Below are 21152 nucleotides of genomic sequence, written 5' to 3'. Positions count from 1 at the left end.
TCGTCTTCAAATCAACAAGCTACCAAGTTTTAAATTGTGCCAAGAATATCAAAATAAAAACGTGTATAATTTAAATCGATGAAATCAAAATAAAAAGAACTCTGTAAGGTTATAAATTTAAAGATTACATATTATATCGATATATAATAAGGCTTCTGGAAAGTGGAGTTGCCAGCGTCGAGGGACAGCTTGAAAGAGGTTTTCTCAGGGGAAAGGCGGTCTCGAGAGAGAACGCTTTGCATTTTTTACATAAAGCGAGTGTTTAACTTAATCTTGTAACATAAATAGATATTTTTAGGGCTGTAATTCGATTCGGGCAGCTAAAAATTCACCCGCCTCGAACTCGTTTTACTAGGCTCAGCTCTCCTCCTTTAGTTAAACGAGCTCGAGTTCGGGTTAAGATTTCGGCTCATTTGATTAAACGAGCCGACTCGACTCGACTCGACTCGTGAAATTAAATAAGCCGAGTTCGGATAGCGTTAGGGCTCGATTTAATGTAAAATTAAATGAGCCGACTTGCTCGACTCGTTAAAATCGGCTCGTTTAGCTAAACAATCCGGCTCGACTCGTTTGCTCGAATTGTTAAAATCGGCTCGTTTAGCTAAACGATCCGACTCGACTCGACTCGTTACTCGACTCGTGAAAATAAACGAGTCGAGTTCGATCAGAGGTTTAGACTCGATTCGTTAAACAAGCCGACCCGGCTCGACTCAATTAAACTCGACTCGAATTACGTCCGGCTCGCCGGGATGAATTACAACCCTGGATACTCTCCTTTACACATTGGTTGAATAAGTTCAAGTAAAGGACCGAAAAATATAGTTCAAAGATTCATTAGGAAAAGAACAGAACCGAAATACAGATTTGTAGTTTTATTCTAAAAGACAAGTACACTAACTTGAATATAAAAAAAATGTTAATGTGAAAAAGAAAAAAGAAAACCCTTTATCAATGCAGAACAGCAAAATTAGTCCTCAGACTACAATATCTGAACCAATAACTGGAGAAAACACAAAATCTTTGGTCTGCTTGTCTAACGGGGGGAGCTCCAGCTAATATGCTAGATAAGAACTAATGCTTGATAAATGAATGAATATTTGAGTTCTCTCCGCAGATTTGAAACCATTGTTTCCTCAACTGAACACCAGAATGGAACACAGAGAACTGTTTGGATTTATAGGGACATTGTCCCCATTCCAGCTTCCAGAGCACCTTTTTTGACAACATTACTAGTTGCTGGACCGTTTGAAGTCGGATAGTGATTCGGAAAAGGTGCACATGCAGCAAAACTTGTCGCTGCCCCATTTGGAGATGGATACTGATTAGGAAAAGATGCACAAGCAGCAAAATTAGTTGGTGGACCTGTTACAGGCTGATAATAATTTGGAAGCGACGCAGAAGTAGCAAAACTTCCGCCAGCTGGAGTTGCTGGACGTCCTTGAGATGTTACATAAAGTGGGGGATAAGGCTGAAGAAAGACACCATTTGACTTCTGATTCATGAATGCCGCAGGGATATTTCCATGACCGCTTGGGACATAGTAATAATTGGGGTACTGTGGAACTGTATGATTCATCATTTGATATAATTCCGCCTGTGGCATAACAGGGGCTGCAGCAAAGCTCTGTCCAGGAGCTCCAGCCTACATATCAATAGAATGTTTACTCAACTATGGCTTCAATAATAATTTTAATTGGCATTATTAAGAATATTTTCAAAATAGAACACAATATGTATTATTACGTGTCCTGATACGCATCCTATCATCTTATTAAGAAAATGCAGAGCTTTAGACAATAAACAAAGCTCAAAATTAACGTGATGGAAGATTAGTTGGCAGTTGGAAATAGACATTTAAGTTAAACTCTTAGCAAGATTATCTAGCAAAAAAATTAACGTGAAGGTAATGGTATGTCTATGCACATATGTTACATTCACTTACCATGTATGTCAGATGACCATCCTGAACAAAATTTCTACTCATGGGTGAAAGTGGGGGCTTTTTCTCAGAAGCTGCAGTATGAGCTGATGACCACTCCTATTAGATTAGAAAATAAAAATTAAAAATGGTCGTGGTCACAGTAATCATGAACTTAAGGAAATATTTGACTGACCAGTCCACGGATTTCATTAGTCCTCTTGAGAGGAGCAACAGCAGCTTGATTAACCTGTAGATAATCTTTATTAAAATTCTGAACTACTAAGGAGAACGTAAGCTTGTTTTCTTCATACGGGTGTGAAAACATTACCTGTTGGGAACCTACTGGAGCATTGACAGGTGCACCAGGAGTGTAGGGAGGTAAATTCTGTAAAATCACAAATATCAAGTCAGATTATTTTCTTTTTTTAGGGGGGGGGGTCTATCATTATTAAGGAGGTATGAATCAAAACAGATGGTATACTGATTCTTTGAATGGAATGTCGAAAAGGCTTGCTCGACGGTTCTTCTTCTCTGCTGTTGTCATCCTAATGAAATACTTCTGTGCATGGCTAGCCACTTGAGTTGGTGTCCTAGTGGGCACATAGTTCTTTGATATTCCTTTCCAATCTCCTTTTCCTAGCTTTGTTAGACCAACCAAGAATGACCTATGCTCATTTGCGGTCCATGGTGTTCCTGATATATGAAATAAGAATAAGTATTTTCAAAGTCACCAAAACTGTCAATTCCAGTGAACAAGTTACAAATAGAAGCAAAAATGTCATAGAAATAGTATCAATTCAAGTTAAGCCAATGTTCAGTAACAAAATACAAGATAGGTTATCATTCATATCATTCTACAAGTGAAATAACATAAAGTGAAAAATAAAACAAGTCATAGGACCAAAATTTTCTAAAGATAAATGTGCTTACATATAAACAAATATTTCTCCTCATTATAAAACAAACTTTTTTCTTCGATTTGAAAGAAGATAGATTTCATTAACGATCACATCTCAAGACATGGAGAAGAAACGGAGGAGGGACAGAACCCCGTTCTCCGTGATCAGCATTATTAACCAAACTTAAGAACTAGACATTGTAACCACTTCTACAACAAAACAAAACACTAAAAATCACTAGCGCATGTAATTCCACATCGAAATAAATTTGTTAAGGAGATTTCAAAGTACTTGTGACCAGAATCATCATAACTATCGGACACACATATACGATATCTTAAGTAATTAAACCCGAAACAATCAAACAAAACAATCCTCCATTCATAATATTATATTCAAAATTATCCAAAACCAAAAAATTAATCATGATCTTATAAAACACATATCATAACAAAAAAAAACTAATACCTTTCCTCCGCATATGATCAGCTCTTCGAGAATTAACATGAAGAACACCGTCAGAATGATACCCCGAATCATCAACATCAACAATAGCAGTAGCACTCTGATTACACATCTCATGTAAATTCCCCATGCTCTTAGTCTTCCTCAAACGATCTTCATCAGCCCCATCATCCTCATGACTCCTCTTCTTCTGAAGATTCAAATTTTCAGAAGAAGATTTATCAGACAAATCATCAGCCACATTTATCTCAACCCCGAAAAGCTTAAACCCCACACTCTCTTTTCCAGAACCATCATCCCCTCCTTGGGCCATCTGAATCAGGGCCCCTATTTTTTAGTATATAAATCGACACAAGAAGAAAAAGAAAATCCGCAACAAAACACACTTCTTAAAATGTGACGAGGTTGTGTTGTTTATATAGGAGACTCTCTTGCGTTTATATAGTGTTTTCTTGGAGACTGATACATACAAATGCTTGTTTTGCGAGACAGCTATGTTTGGGTCCTACCAAATATATCACATTTTTGGTATTAGTTTTGAGGTAATTAGGTGTACTCATTTATTATTTGGAATGTGCCAAATTTCTTTTCTGGATACTTGTCATAAAATTTGTTTATTTTTATAATCAAAACTCTTGTACAGTACTATTATTATGGTTTTAGAAATCGACCAATTTTTTAAAATCGTCTATAAATTTATCAAAAATTATCAAAAATATTTGTACAATTTGATCAATTCTTGATAAGTTGTAAATCGATATCTCAACCGAATAGTTTCGATTTTCAAAATGTGTAATTACCTTTAATATGTATATCTATGTGTTTGTAAATTAAAAATCTATGAACTTAAACTTTAAAAAATAAGAGATTTTTAACATTACTTTTTTTATTTATAACATTTAATGTGATTTATTTCAAAAAAATATCTAATGTGATAAATTCTTAATAAAATCCAACACCGGAATTTTATCTGTCAAATTTATTGGAATAATTAAAATTAGAAAAGTTAAATTATCTATTGAATTGGATTATGAGGGTTTGAGTATTAAAATAGACCTAATTATTTTCATAATGCATGTAGACGTTTTTATTCATGAGATTTGTATTAATAAATACGAGTTTCATTATATTTATAAAGTTTTAAAGAAATGAAAACTGATTTTTGGAAAAAAAATTGAAAAAGATTTTGGAGCTTTATTTAATTTTAATTTATAGTTTGTGCAAGGATTTTAATTTTTTAAGTTTAAATTTCATTTACATTTTTCTAATTTAATTGAAAATTTTTAATTCTTAATCTACAAATAGTAATTACATTGACTAGGCCCCACGTATGATATATACTGATTAGAGATATTTATGGTTGATAGTTGCAGTAATGGGGTCACAATATAATAATGAGTTATAATTGTAATCTTATAGATAAGGGGTAATTTGGAAATGAGTTTCCAAATATTATTTATTCATTTTATATTTGGATTAAATATCCGCTGAGGAAGGTGCTATCCTGTTTTTAATTTCTTACTTTTCGTATGTACACAGCTGTCAGCGGGAGTAAAAAAGATAGAATTCAGAAATAATAGGAATAAAGATTATGTTAACATTAATAAAACAAAGATTAAATTCAGAAATAATGGCTTTCCTTGTGCACAAAGGAACAGATAAGATAGCATACGTTGTTCCTCACTATAATTACGTCCCCGATTATTGGGTGGTTTCATTATTTACTCGTGTGTTTCTATCAATTTTGCGCACCTACGATTTTTTTCATACACTTGTAATTTACTAAGATATATCATCTTTTTAATAATACTAGCATAAATCCTGTAAATTCTGTGCGATGCACGGGTTTCTATTAATATTTTAAATTTTTATTTATCAAGTTATATTATATTTTTAAAATATTTATATAAATATATAATGATTATAAATTTATAATAAAAATAATAGAATAACATGTGGTCGTAATTTAGTAGAATAAATAGACTATTTCTAGTAGTTTTTAAAATATTTAATAATAGGATAAGTTGTATTCGTAATTTAGTATGATAAGTATATTATATTTAGTAGTAGTTTAATAATTTAGTAGTTTATTAGATATATAACACTATTTATCTATTTTTGTAATAATCAAAATTAGAGAATTATCGTTGAACCAAATTATCTCTATTCCGGCTATTATAATATAGTATAGTATAGTATAGATAATCGACTTTTTATAGTTACGGAAAACATGTTTACGAGGGAAGCATATTAGGAAATTTATCAAAAACAAGAAAGATGTTTCTAAATACGTAATTCAGACATTATCTAAGTACATAGTATTTTTTTTATCGTACATAACCCGCAGCCGCTATATTCGGGTGCGCACTGGATAAACCCTACAGGCTCACACAATAGCCTGTAAATCACGTGAATCAAGGTAAACCGCATTTAAGCGATTGTGTAATTACAATAATACCCCTCGTGCATTCTTGTTAAAAAATTATTTGTACTTACTTAAATTACGTGAGTACGTATTTAAAAGTATCAAGCTCAAAAAAAATTTATAAAATTATTTACGATTTTACCAACTTATGAAAAGATTTACAAAATTACTATTTCACTTTAAAAATATTCACAAAAATATGATGTTTATAATATGTTAGATTTTAGTTTGAATTGTGCAGCTGTTTTAGGGTGTTTTAGGGTTACATCATAGGTTGAATGTTATGTTGCAAATATGGTTATAAATTACAAAACCTATTTTCACAAATATTTTTATAAATTCAAGTTGCAAACGTGGTTGTAAAATAGTTTCACAGTTGCAAAACCTATTTTTGCAAATTATATTATATCCTTTATTTATAATAAGAGTAAGGGACTTCTTGTTCAAAATTTTTGTCTTATATGGTCAGAACAATCTAAATCGTTGATATGATCTAATTAAAAATAAATGGTTAAGATTATATCTTATTAGAATAAGTAACTTTCTAGGTAGAATATTATTATATATATTGTACTATATATAACTCTATTTCAATTCATCATTCGTATATTTCTCAATAGATGCATATTTGCTGCAATAATATTACAATAAATTATCAAAAATTAAAACAATATTGCAACGTAAGAAATAATGATATATATGTACATTAAAAAATTAAAAAATAAATTTTGAATTTTTTAAATAAAAAAGATTTTTTTAAAAAAATATATGAATTTTAAAAAACCGTGAATCGCCCAGGCTATAAACTAGTATATATAATATGCGTAAGGGACTTCTGATCCAAAATTTTGGTCATGTACCGAGAAAATAATCTGAGTCGTTGATATGATATTTTAAAAAATAGACGATCAAGATTAGATCTAATTAGAAAAAATAAGACCTCTAAAATCAATTGAAAAAATTCTTAAAAAAATCATAAATAAAAAATGTTTCCATTATTCTATTACTAATCAAACACCAGAATGCGATATAATGTCTTAATGCAATCCTAAATGGAATATAATTAACGGTTCAATCGATCATAAATATAAGAAGATTAGATTGTTTTACTACTATTCAAACACCAAAATATGATACAATGATAGAACCGTTGATATAATATAATTTATTATTCTACTTATATAGTTATATACTATATGTTAGGATCCTAGCGCTTACTACTATGTCAAAAACTACTTGTGTAGAAGGCGCAACTATAACCTTTATAGTGTAGCAGTCAGCGTCACGTCTCGATATAGGGAGATACTGGACACCCCAACAATCCCTCCAGCATCCGCCAACACTACCAAGTCCACGTATGAGAAATGGCTATCCTCGTCTGAGACCATGGATGCACAACATGCATTTGGCATAAATTTCATAATTATGCACGATAGTGGGAATCGAATCCGTGACCTGCTCTGATACCACTTATTAGGATCCTAGGGCTCACCATTACGCCAAAAGTAGCCACTTGTGGAAAAGGCGCAACTATAACCTTTATAGTGTAGCTGCCAGCACCACGTTTCGATTTAGGGAGATGTTGGACACCCCGACAATATATATCACCAAAAAAGTAATTCAATTTAATATTTGTATATTTCTCCGTATTTACATATAACAATATTAAAATAAACATCAGAAATAATAATATAAGTACTTTAAAAAATTTAAAATTTTTAAAAATAAAAATAAGTAAATTTTAGAAAACTGTGCATCGTACAGGCTATAATCTAGCATTTTAAAAATTGATAGTATTTTGCAAAAAAGTTTTGAAACATAAGTATTTAAGAAAACCTCATATTATCAGTGTTATTGTGCAAAATAACATCAAATTTATGAGAAAAACGTCTTTAACTACATAATTGACAAAGTTCTATGAATACGTAATGCAAATTGAAAGTATAAATTCTTCTTTTACGAAAATAACTTGCGTTTATTGATATAAAAAAACTCTTTGTATCTCAACTAAAAAAAAGAATAATATTACTATGGTTTTTACATTTTTAAATATCTACACTAATTAAACTACCATCAAATAATAATATTTAATTCAACATAAAAACTAGGTAAGGCGCGACCAACTAGCTTAAATTATTAATTTTTAAGCAAATTATATACTATCAATGTTACTTAGAGAAATTTATAATTTGGAAACTAGCACGAGTACCGATAACATTCATAATAATCTTTAATCTTGTTGTTGTGGATCATATGATAAAATTGGAGTTTTACGTGGGTGTTATTTAGGGTTGAGAAAAATAAAATCGAAATCATTTTTCATATAAATTCTTATTTGTATTTAATTTTATGTAAATACTACTAATTTAAGGAAGATCGCATCAAAAATAATCAAACAGCAAAAGCAACTACTGTCAGATATCTATCTTTCCGATCTGGCAAGTCAAGGAGAAGATGATAGATGAGAGAGATGCTCCTGCTGAATTTGAACCCAGGTTTCAGTATAATGCGGAAATTAGGGTCACTGAAGAGGAGGAATTTGAAAATGAAGACGCTTTCACAGATGACTGCTTGCTTGTTTGTTGGCTCAACAATCATTAACATCACTTATGTTCAATCTCAAAATGCAATTGTAAAGACAAAAGAAAGAATACAGAGAGCATTAGTGAGGAAGTCAGCAAGACAAGCAAGGGAGAAAACTCTGAAGGAAAGTAGGCAAGGTAAGAAGTGGGAAGGAGTGAAAAACAAGATGGACAAACCAGCAATATAAATATAGAATGACAAAGGGGACAAATTTCTTCTAGACGTCTTAGTGGACTTGAGGAAACGGTTTGACGATATTCATGAATTCTATAATGAGTTCAGTCAAGTGATCACCAATGGCAGCGACTTGTTGTTAGGAATATGTTGTGAACTTGATGATAAGTTAAACAAAACACCTTAGTAGTTTAACTTAGTGAAATTTGTAGCTCTCGACGGATGATCTAATATAGTCCCGACGGATAAACTTTATAGTCCCGACGGATGAAAATTTGACATCCATCGAGAGTGTATTTTATGTAACAAATAAGTACTGTAGCACATTTCTGCAAACAACATGTTTTAATCTAGTAAATTGTATAGGGTTATCTAAGTCATGTTGACTACTAGATTGATATGCATAATAGGTTGACCAATTATAAATATGAGATGTCTTGTAATTCTGTATAAGTGAAATAGAGTCAAGTGACAGATAAACTCCCGATGGATGATCTACAAGACTCCCGGCGGATGATCAACAAAGCTCCCTACAGATAATCATCAAGTTTCCTGACAGATGAAAAATATAGTCCCGACGGATGATCAAATTCAAAATAGTTATTGATAGTTACAACACAGTCACATGCGTTGGGTGTTTGCAAAAGGAATGTGGCAGCCTGTTGAGCAGGATTTTGAGAACAAAGAAGCATTACCATTTCCATGCAAATATGAAGATATTCAAAGATGCTGTAATAGAGTAGTGAAGTAGCATGGAGTTAGAATAGATATGTTTTATTTTATTATCTTGTCTTACTTTCATGTAAACTTGGTGATATATAAATCAAGTGTAGCAAGTAGAATATTTAACTAAGCAAATACATTTTTCAGATAAACATATCAAGTTGTATTCTGTAGGAATTTCTCTGTAGTCTGTTTGTTCTACTTGAAAAGCAGTTGTGAGCTATTCAAAACTTCACAAAGTTCTCATTCATATATATATATCTGGTGGATACATTCAAATCCACCAGAAAGTTTTAAAGCCTTTTGTTTTATTACTTAGTGTATTGATTTCAATTATCTTTCTGCTCCGCACTTTAGCAAATCAAACACTATTATATGTATTAAGTTAGAACTGTTTGAAAATCTCAAAAAGGAATCAGAATTACATTCAACCCCCCTTTGTAATTCTTTTTGTATTGTTAGGGAATAACAATTGGTATTAGAGCAAGCTCTTGAAGTACAAAGAGTGTAAAGATCACAATAAAGAACAAAATGAACAAAAAGGATATAGGAGTTAAAATTCCATTTATGGACAAAGATAATTATTACCACTGGAAGGTGAAGATGCACCTACATCTTATTTCCCACAATGAGGCCTATGTGGACTGCATAGAGAGAGGTCCTCATGTACCAATGAGAGCTGCAACTGGCAATGAGCCATCTGTTCCAAAACCTAGGCATGAATGGTCAGACCCTGATATTAAGCAAGTCAGGAAGGATAAGAATGCCATGAACATATTGTTCAATGGAGTTGATGGTGATATGTTTGATAACATCATTAACTGTAAAACAGCCAAAGAGGTTTGGGACACAATACCGATTATTTGTGATGGTACTGAACAAGTAAGGGAGAACAAGATGCAGCTCCTAATTCAGCAATATGAGCATTTCCACTGTGAAGATAGCGAGTCACTCACTGATATATTTAGTAGATTTCAAAAACTACTAAATGCTCTGAAACTGCATGGAAGTGTCTATCAAACAAAAGACTCTAACCTCAAGTTCCTTAGATCTCTCCCAAAAGAGTGGAAGCCAATGACAGTCTCGTTGAGAAATTCACAAGATTACAAGGAGTTCACCTTGGAGAGACTATATGGCATCCTGAAAATCTATGAGCTTGAAATAGAGTAAGATGAAAGGATGGAGAAAGGAAGGAAGAAAGGAGGGTCCATAGCTCTGGTTTCTGAGTTAGAGAATGAGAAAGAGATAAAGGTAGAAGCTGTTGAATCTACTTCAAAGGTCTGTGAAAGCAAGGGTAAAGGGCTGGTAGCTGAAAATGAAGATTAGTTGAGCCAAGATGACATTGATGATTTTGATGAACATTTAGCATTCTTATCCAGGAGGTTTTCCAAGATCAAATTCAAGAAGAATTTTGGAGCAGCTAAGCCAAACAGAAACATGGTTGATAAGTCAAAATTCAAGTGTTTCAAATGTGGCTTGGCGGGTCAATTTGCAAGTGAATGTAGAAAGTCTGATTCCAGCAAAAAGAAGTGTTAGGTCACACACACTGTAGAGGGGGTGAATACAGTGTATAATACAATCAAATCGAACTTTAATATATTAAGTAACAGAAAACAAGCTTTATTGAAACAATAAACTCTGTTACAGTATGGAACTGTTACCTCTCAGTGATGAACAAATATCACGAGAGCTACTAGGGTTACAATAAATAATCTTCTTGAATATGATAACACTTATAGTGTAAACCCTATGTCTGTGTTTATATACTACACAGTTACAAGATAATCGCTAATTGATATGGAATATAATTCTGCTTCCTAAAATATATCAATCGGATATCTTTTCTTCCAAGTATTCCATTCTTCACAGAATTCTTTCTTCATGCATATCTCTTCTTATGTTTATCTCGATCTTCTTTCCTTTAATCAGCTACTGTCCTTATCTGAACGTCCTTCAGCACTTAAGTTCTGATATCTAACTTCTGATGATTATCTCCTGATAATATAAGTACTGATATCCTTAAGTCCTGACTTCCAGTATAAGTACTGATTAATGGTTAAGTACTGATTTGTCCTGTTAAGTAAGATCTGAAATCTAAACATAAATTATATTAGCCATGACATTATCAAATATATCTAACAATCTCCCCCAACTTGTAAATTAGCATAATATACAAGTTTAACAGATATTTGATGATGTCAAAAACATTAAGTACAAATGCATGAGAATTATACTAGATAACTACAACTTACAGTCCTTAAAGCTTTACCAATATTCAACTTCTGATAACAACTTCAGTCTGTACAAATATCAGAATTTAAGCAGTTGTAGATCTTTGACTTGGCTTCATCATCTGATCTCTCTGATGTCAGGAGTTGTTCTGAGATAGTTCTTCAACAAACATTTCTCAGCATATCTGAGTTCATCAATCATTCTCCTTTTGGCATCTTTAAGCTCTGCAGTATCTTCACCAATTTGAAAGATTGCAGCTCTGAGATCATTTATCTTTGCTTTTCTTATATCCTGATCCAGTCTGATCAAATAAGCTTTATCAGACTCAAGATTGAATTCAACAGCCCTGTACCCCAGAAAGGTAGTTATAATCTTAGCAGTGTTGGGCTTCATTTCAACTATATCACCATTGTTATCTCTGTACTTTGGAACGTATGTGCTGTCAAACTTAACAGAATAAAGCCTTTTCTGTCTCTAAATCTGTTCTTTTAAATAGTTTGCAATAGTTCCTGTTATTCTGTCATCCACTTGAAGTAAGAAAAGTACATGCTCCAATTCTTCAAAATACTTCAATGGAATGGCATTTTGTCTTATATGATAAACCCTACCATCTGTCATGAAGTACAACAAGATGTATTCTTTCAAGTAGGTATGGTAAACCATTTGTACAGATTCCAGTTGATTCAATCTCTCAGGAGTTGCTCCAATACCTGGTTCACTCAAGAAAGTTGGATCATTGGTAGTGTTATGTATTTTTCTTTCATCAGCACTTCCCAATCCAATTTTATCTCTTGCTTCCTTTCCAGTAACTACTCTTGCTTCAAAACCACTTGCAGTAGTCTTCAAAGGTTGAGTCTGTTTTGCTTTAGTGAATCCTGGTAGGAGTGTCTTTGGTCTATCTTCTGATATCAAGTTAACTTGAGCTATGTCAGAGGTTACTTGCTTCTTCTGAATATTAGAACTTACAATTTCTTGACTCTGAACAACTTGAGCCATGTCAGAGGTTGTTTTAAGAACTTTTCTTGAAGTCAGAGCAAGATCATCTTTTTCATCAGTAATTTCTTCATCCTCAGGAGGCACATAAACCTTGATAGGTTCACCAATCTTTTCTTTACCCTTGGATCTTGGATCTATCTGCGGTTGTGATCTAGCCAATTTTGCTTCAGTATGTGTCCTTTCTTTGATCACAATGCCTTTGATTTCTGGAAGTGGCTTTTTACTAGAAGCTTCAGATTTAGATGTGACTTTCTCTGATTTAAGCCTGGCTTCTTCTTTCATTAAACTCTCCAAGTCCATTCCTGAATTTTCCTGAAGAAATAACTGTCTTGACATTTCCTCATCAAGATCTAAAAGTTCATCAGAACTTATCCTTTTACCAGTAGCAGAACTTATTCTTTTCCCGATATCAGAACTTGTCCTGTGACTAGCTTGTCTTGATGTGAATCCTCTATCTTGACTATGACCTCTACCCATTCCAGGGTTTCCTTGATCATCTTTTTCATCATCCTTTCCTGTCAGTGTCCTATCAGTCTTGCATTTGGACTTAATTACTTTCTCCCCCTTTTTGGCATCAGCAGGTAGTAGAAGAGAGATAAACAATTCCACTGAGGATTGGATTTCAGTCAGTTGTGATTGCTGAGAAGCTTGATTTTTCAGAATATCATCAATCTGAGCTTGTTGATGATCTTGAGTCTTCTCGATATAAGCAATCCTGTCAATGGTAGGTTGGAAGAACTTTTTCTTATTAATTTTCCAAACTTGTTCCTGTTTGATAAAGTTTTCCTGAATCTTGTGTAGCTCTGCATGAGTAGTTAAGTGAAGACCTTGTAGATGTTTAGTACTCAATGCAGTGACTCTAAGCTGGGTTTTGAAATCATCAGAATTTAACATTTCATCAGCTTTAGTCAAGTGCTCAGCAAGATGCTTTTCAGTTGGAACACATGAAACTGAGTTCCATTCCTTAGTCCACTCCTGACCTGCAGGAGTTTCACTCCAAGGTACTGGTGCTTCTCTGGTAACAAACTTCTTAACCAGTTCAAACTTTAGAATAGTCTGTTGAGGAGCATGTCCTGAAGGACCTGCTGTATCAGCATCTGCAGTTGGAGCAGCATCACCAGTATCTCCAGCATTTGCAGCATCAGAACTTACAGAATCAGTATCCTCTGATAAAATAACAGTGTGAGTAGCAATTGAGGCTTCAGCATCCTCTAATTGCTGATCTTGTTCTAAGTTCTGATCAACAGCCATATCCTGATGCTCACCTAAAGTCTGATCATCAGCATCTTGATGCAGAGAAGGTGTTGTTGATAACTCTGGAGTTTGAACAGCATCAGTAACAGGTGTTGTGGAAGGATTATTTGCTGTTGGAGCTTCTAAGAGAATTACTTCAGGCACAACCAAGTTTTGAACATCAATATCAACACTTGTGCCTGGATCAACAGGAGACACAGATGGTGTGTTAGCCTTTTCAGAAACAGCTTCCTCAGATGGAGTTGATGGAGAAGAAGTGACTGGAGCAAATTCCTTGTCTTGTGAGATCAGAGATTCCTGATCCCCTTCCTTAGCTGCTTCCTCTTCAACATCTGAAACTGGCTTTTTTGCCCTCTGTTTCTTGTATCTCTTTGTTGATTTGGATTCCTTGGGAGTTTCAGGAACTGTCATTCTTCTAAGCCTTTTGAGAAGCCTAGATCCCCCAATTCCAGAATCCTTCTGAGAAGTCTCTTTCTCAGCTTCACCTATAACAGGTTCTGAAGAAGGAACCTGTTCCTCAGTATCAGATTCATCTCTCAAGGCAATCCTCCTTCTCTTTTGAGGTGTTTGAGGAACAGTCTTTGTCCTCTTTGGCTTGGAGGATGAAGGCTTCACAGTAGGTGCTGAGGATGAGGGTTGAACAGTCTGTGAAGTGGAGAGATAGGATTTGAGATATGTTCTGAGGGTAGGTTGAGTAGAATGAGTGGTAGGTGCTGAGGATGATGGTTTTTGGGTGTTTGTTGTTGGTTGGACATCAGAGTAAACATATCTATAAGTATCAGGATCAGCATTTACTAGGATCTATTTTACAGACTGAGGAATCTGTAATGGTCTAACCACTGATTTCTTAGTGTCAGCATTTACCAGGTCATTAAAGTAGCGTTTTGCAACTTTAAAAGGTGGGGTTGAGGAACTGACTAATTGAGGTTCATCAGTACAAAAAGTATAAATAAGTTGACAGAATCTAGCAAAATAGACAACATTCCTATCCTCTGTCATCCTATCCCCAATAAAACCAATTATACCAGTTGCAAAATCAAAATGAGTTTGATTGATAATAGCATACCCGATATGCTGACTCAGAATTGGAATAACATCAAAATTTGAACATTTGTTCCCAAAAGCTTTGGTGATGCAGTCGAAGAAGAAGCTCCATTCTCTTCTGATATGAGCCCGTTTCAACTGCCCAAGTTTTGCCAAACTCCGTTCATACCCCAAATTTGCCATTAACTCCTGAAGAGCTGATTCTTCTGGAACTGAAAAAATACAACCTTCTGGAAGATGTAGAGCCTTGCGTATTGTACCAGGAGTGACTGCATAAGAAGAATCACCCACTTCGAAAACAATACTTGGAGTGCCATGTTTACCACCATCATCAAAGTGCCCAGTCCGCCAAAACGTTAGAACTTGTTGGCTCGAAAAGACTAAAGGCTGGGTCAGTGCATACCCAATATCACCGTGTGCAAGAAGATCTTGCATAAAATGCAATTCAGATGGAGCTTCAGCATGATCAAGAATTGCAGCATAGTTGTTTGGAACAAACTTAGCTCCATCAATGATTAAATCCTTAGGTGCCATGTGAAAAATTGAGATTTAAAAGTGCCTGTTAGGTGTTTGATAAAATGTCTGTATGAAAAACCAACGTGAGAGAAAGAGAGAGTAAAAGCAAGTAGAGAGAAAAAGTATGAAGGAAATAAAAGATTAAAGAAATCCTTTCTATGTCGTACTTATACTCTGGAAAAAAAATGTTACCGTTGGACACCTGTTAGACATGTAGTAATAACGGATAGTTACTGGGCGCGAGAAAACAGTAATCATTACTTGCCCACTTGCCTGTTTTCAAGGAAAAACCATTCCACTTACCTAGATATTCCATTAATCAAGGTGAAACAGTTTTAATTCAAAATTGAAACCATTCCCACTGATTGAATTAATTGTCACTGCAACATTAATATTCTGAAAAGAAAAGTGAAAGTGACCAAGATAAATTATATGAGTAAGTACTGATAAAGGAAAATCAGAACTTAAATTAAATCAGAATTTATATGGTCATCAGAATATGAATAATTATCAGGATTTATCAATGCATTACAAAATAACTTAGAGACAAAATCTTGAAACAAAAACAAATTTCATTAATATATCAAGAGAATACATTTATGAAATGGAAATTACATCAGTACTTATACAAGATTTCCCTAAGCTACTAAACCTAACATCAACAGCCTTAGTCCTTGCTCAAGAAGCATGGCGAGTCGGATGATACGCTCTTGCTGGCGGAGAGCTTCTAGCCTTTCCTCCTCCAATCGCTCCAGATGGCGATGGTAGTCCATATAGAAGAACAGGAGGTGGGTCAGTACCTCCTGTGGGACAGAGTCCCATATCTCCTCAGGAATGGCCGTGACGTGCCATTCCTGCTGCCAATCGGCACAGCTTAGCTCCATATTGAAGTTTTGGTAGTTCAAAAACATGTTGTATCTGACCATTGTGGTTTTGAAAGAAAAAGTATGAAGATAAGGTTGTGAGAAAGAATTTGATGGGAAGGCTGATGTGAAGAGGCTGTTTATATAGGCAAGAGAATGCCAGGAGACGTAAAGGTTTTTAATGCTGACAGGTAGAATTAATTCTACCTCGTCTCCCCATACTTGGAAAAAGAATAACATTCATTGGAAAGAGAAAACATGGTTGAATGTGCACAAGACACAAGTAAAAGTTGACTGTTCAAGTACGAGTACCATTAATCCTAACCATAGTGACTATTAATCTTCCACTTCACATGTTCTAGTTTGTACCGAGACTGTTAGCAAATTTTATCCACAGATAAGTCAAGTAAAGAATTTAGAATGTAATATCAGAACTTAGACTTATTTCAGAACTTAACAGTCATCAGAACATAACTTCTTAACTCGAAAAAAAATGCTTATCTGAGTAAATCCTCATACAAGTTCTGAGTTATACTCTTCAGAACTTAATCTTCAGAATACATAACCAGAACTTGTCCTCAGAATTAGTGCAAGGTGACACAATGACTGTTTATCTAAAATAACATAGACCACCACAGTAATTTTCATCATTCAGATGGAGTGATTAGTGTGTGCATCAAGCTAAATAGCAGACAAAGAGTAAAGTCTTATTCACTTCAGTACATCTTAGAAATAAGGAATAACTAAAATTTTGCTAAAGAGCTGTCATTATCCTGAAACCTACTGATGAATGAGTTCATGCTTGAGTCCACCTCAACTGTTTTGTGCTAATTTTATGCATCTTTTTAAATTCTATTTTACAGCGGCTTCTCAGTGTAAGTGAGTCACGACTGCTTATCAGAATTTATGCTATTATCAGAGTATTTCTCCAGTAATCATAGAGTGTGAAAAGTCACCAAGAAAATATTTTGCTTTTCTAATGCATATTTACTTAATACCAGCAATGCACTTGGGTCTTCCCTTCCACATTTTTACTCTAGATCTCAAAGGAGTACCTGATTTTATTCTTTGATCCTTTTGATTTTTCTTTTTATAAGTGAGGTTTATCAGCACTTAGTACATTCAGCAGTTTTACTAGTATCAGAACTTAACAGATGAGTAGCATTATTCTAATTTGTGACTTAGTAATAAGATAAACAAAGTAAACTCAACTAAGCTCAATTATCAGAATTTGCTTGTGTCATAAAATTTCCATAGAAATAATTACTTCTTACATGGGATCATTTGTTTATTGAAGACTACTAGGTCAGTATCTAGCACAGTTATCCTCATAGGACTGAATGGTTATTTAGACAGACATATCACTTATCAGAGTTTAGAAACATATATCAGAAAACAGTCAGTACTTAAAAACATTTATCAATTAATCACAGAATACACAAAGAGATTAAATTATGTAAATACTGATCATAAAGTCTGATAATACAGAACAAGACTAAGCAGATTTAGAGAAAGAACCTGAAATCATTCCAAGTTCATTTACCAATCTTGTAAAAGTGGCTTCACACAGTGGTTTTGTGAAGATATTGGCTAGTTGTTGATCTGTTGGAACAAAGTGCAATTCCACTGTACCTTCATCCACACGTTCCCTTATGAAGTGGTACCTGATGCTGATGTGCTTTGTCATAGAGTGTTGAACTGGATTACCTGTCATAGCAATAGCACTTTGATTATCACAGTAAATAGGGATTTTGAAATATGTTAACCCATAATCCAGTAACTGATTCTTCATCCAAAGAATCTGTGCACAACAGCTTCCTGCAGCAATATACTCTGCTTCTGCAGTTGATGTGGAAATTGACTTTTGTTTCTTGCTGAACCAAGAAACCAATCTGCCTCCAAGGAATTGGCAGCTTCCACTTGTGCTTTTCCTGTCAATTTTACAACCTGCAAAGTCTGCATCTGAGTAACCTATTAGTTTAAAATCTGATTATCTAGGATACCACAATCCCAGATCAGCTGTTCCTTTAAGATACTTAAAGATTCTTTTCACAGCTGTTAAGTGAGGTTCTCTTAGATCTGCTTGAAATCTTGCACAAAGACAGGTAGCATACATGATATCAGGTCTACTAGCAGTTAGATAGAGTAGAGAGCCAATCATACCTCTGTAATCAGTAATATCTACTGATTTACCAGTATCCTTATCCAGTTTTGTTGCAGTGGCCATGGGAGTGGATGCACTTGAACAATCTTGCATTCTGAATTTCTTTAGCAAGTTTCTGGTGTACTTAGTTTGACAAATAAAAGTGCCTTCTTCATTCTGCTTGACTTGAAGGCCCAAAAAATAGCTAAGTTCCCCCATCATACTCATCTGATATCTTGACTGCATCAGTTTGGCAAACTTCTTACAAAGTCTGTCATTTGTAGACCCAAAAATGATATCATCAACATAAATCTGGACGAGAAGTAAGTCCTTTCCTTGGTTGAGGTAGAACAGTGTTTTGTCTATTGTTCCTCTGTTGAATCCACTTTCCAGAAAAAACTGAGCTAAAGTCTCATACCATGCTCTAGGAGCTTGCTTAAGTCCATAAAGTGCTTTATCAAGCCTGTAGACATAATCTGGATGTTTGGAATCTACAAAGCCTGGAGGTTGTTCAACATATACTTTCTCCTCCAATTCTCCATTGAGAAAAGCACTTTTCACATCCATTTGAAAGACAGTAAACTTTTTGTGAGCAGCATAAGCCAAAAATATCCTTATGGCTTCTAACCTAGCAACGGGTGTAAATGTTTCATCATAATCAATTTCCTCCTGTTGAGAATATCCTTTTGCAACCAGCCTTGCCTTATTCCTTGTAATTATGCCATCACTGTCAGTTTTATTTCTGAACACCCACTTTGTACCAACAACAGATCTATTCTTTGGTCTTGGCACTAGGGTCCAGACTTTGTTTCTTTCAAATTCATTTAACTCTTCCTGCATTGCTTGCACCCAATCAGCATCTTGAAGAGCTTCTTCCACTTTCTTTGGCTCAGTCTGAGAAAGAAAAGAATTATAAAGACATTCATTTGAAGTACCTGTTCTAGTTCTGACACCTGCATCAGGATTTCCAATTATCAAATCAGATGTATGTGACTTTGTCCACTTCCTTGCAGATGGAAGGTTTTCTCTAGAACTGGATGCTCCCCCATGATCCATGTTGTCTTCATCTTCATTTTCTGATGCTCCCCTGAAACTATGCTCTCTGAGTTGGATTCTTCAGAATTTAGATTTTCAGCACTATCAGAATTTGGCTTATCAGAACTTGACGAATCAGAACTTGAAGAGCCAGATGTATGTTCTGATGTTTCTTGAGATGTGGTAGGATCTTGAGTATGCTCCCCCTGCATAGGTGCATCTTCCTTTGACGTAGTCACCACAGTTTCAATAACATCAGAGTCTAATCCATCAGAGTTTACAGTATCAGGACTTAGACTGTCAGGATTTTTAATATCAGAATTTAAGTCTTCATTTTCAAATCTCAGCTGATCATGGTCAATGAAATCTTCAAGACCAGTAATCTTCTTGTCATCAAAAGAGACATTGATAGATTCCATGACCGCTTTTGTTCTCAAATTATAGACTCTGAAGGCTTTTGTGGAAAGTGGATATCCAACAAAGATTCCTTCATCAGCTTTTAGATCAAACTTGGATAACTGTTCAGGATGAGTCTTGAGAACAAAACACTTGCATCCAAATACATGAAAGTACTTCAGATTTGGCTTCTTTTTCTTCACCATCTCATATGGTGTTTTTCCATGCTTGTTAATGAGTGTTGCATTTTGAGTAAAACAAGCAGTCTGCACAGCTTCAGCCCAGAAATAGGTTGGAAGCTTTGCTTCTTCAAGCATTGTACGTGCAGCTTCAATGAGAGTTCTATTCTTCCTTTCAACAACTCCATTTTGCTGTGGAGTTCCAGGAGCAGAAAATTCCTGCTTTATTCCATGGTTTTTGCAGAACTCTTCCATCATCAAATTCTTGAAGTCGGTGCCATTATCACTCCTTAAGATTTTCACAGAATCTTTGACCAATTTATCCAGATGTTTGACATGTTCAATCAAGATAGATGCAGTTTCACTTTTTATGTGCAAGAAATACACCCATGTGTATCTGGTGAACTCATCCACTATGACCAACGCATACTTCTTCTTTGCAATAGACATGACATTCACTGGACCAAATAGATCAACATGTAGTAGATGATAAGGCTCAAGAATTGATGATTCAGTCTTGCTCTTGAATGGAGATTTTCTTTGTTTGGCCTTCTGAAATGAATCACAAAGACCATCAGGAGCAAATACTGACTTTGGCAATCCTCTCACAAGATCTTTCTTGACCAGTTCATTTATATTATTGAAATTTAAATGAGAGAGTTTCTTGTGCCAATTCCAGCTTTCTTCAATTGATGCTCTACTCATCAGACAAATTGCAGAACCATCAGTACTTGTTGAAAGCTTAGCTTCATAAATGTTACCACGCCTGCATCCTTTCAGAACAACTTTGCCTTTAGATTTACTCACAATTTCACAATGTTCTTCAAAGAAATCAACATGATAACCTCTGTCACAGATTTGACTTATACTCAGCAGATTGTGTTTAAGTCCTGAGACCAGAGCTACTTCTTTAATTATGACATTTCCAAGATTGATATTGCCATATCCCAATGTTTTTCCAATGTTGCCATCTCCATAAGAAACACTTGGGCCAACTTTCTCCATAAAGTCTGATAGCAGGGCCTTATTTCCAGTCATATGTCCTGAACATCCACTGTCCAGAACTAGAATATTTTTCCTGTTGCCCTGCAATCATAAAGACCACTAATTATTAGTTTTAAGGACCCAGACTTGCTTGGATCCTTTGGCCTTATTAAGTTTGTTAACATTTGCAGCGGATTTAGCATCAGAGTTTATGTTAACATTTTTCTTATCAGAACTTACACTATCAGACTTTGAATCAGAATTTACACTAGAAGGAACAATGGAAACTTTCTTCAAAGAAGGTTTTATTTGATAATAAT

General features: G+C 34.6%; 1 protein-coding gene across 1 annotated transcript; it reads right to left on the bottom strand.

Annotated features, from left to right (window-relative positions):
- Positions 1–848: 848 nt before the first annotated feature.
- Positions 849–3734, bottom strand: LOC141720807 (uncharacterized). Its single transcript, XM_074523444.1, has 6 exons — positions 3289–3734; positions 2403–2614; positions 2250–2306; positions 2115–2168; positions 1943–2038; positions 849–1642 (listed from the first exon to the last, which is right to left on the bottom strand). The coding sequence occupies exons 1-6, from the start codon at positions 3596–3598 to the stop codon at positions 1175–1177; spliced, it is 1197 nt and encodes a 398-aa protein (XP_074379545.1). The 5' UTR covers positions 3599–3734; the 3' UTR covers positions 849–1174.
- Between the last annotated feature and the right edge of the window lie 17418 nt (positions 3735–21152).

Source organism: Apium graveolens, chromosome 4, assembly GCF_009905375.1.
Source record: "Apium graveolens cultivar Ventura chromosome 4, ASM990537v1, whole genome shotgun sequence".
Lineage (NCBI taxonomy): Eukaryota > Viridiplantae > Streptophyta > Magnoliopsida > Apiales > Apiaceae > Apium > Apium graveolens.
Note: the sequence above shows the minus strand (reverse complement) of the source record. Positions and strands in the feature narration are given on the sequence as shown.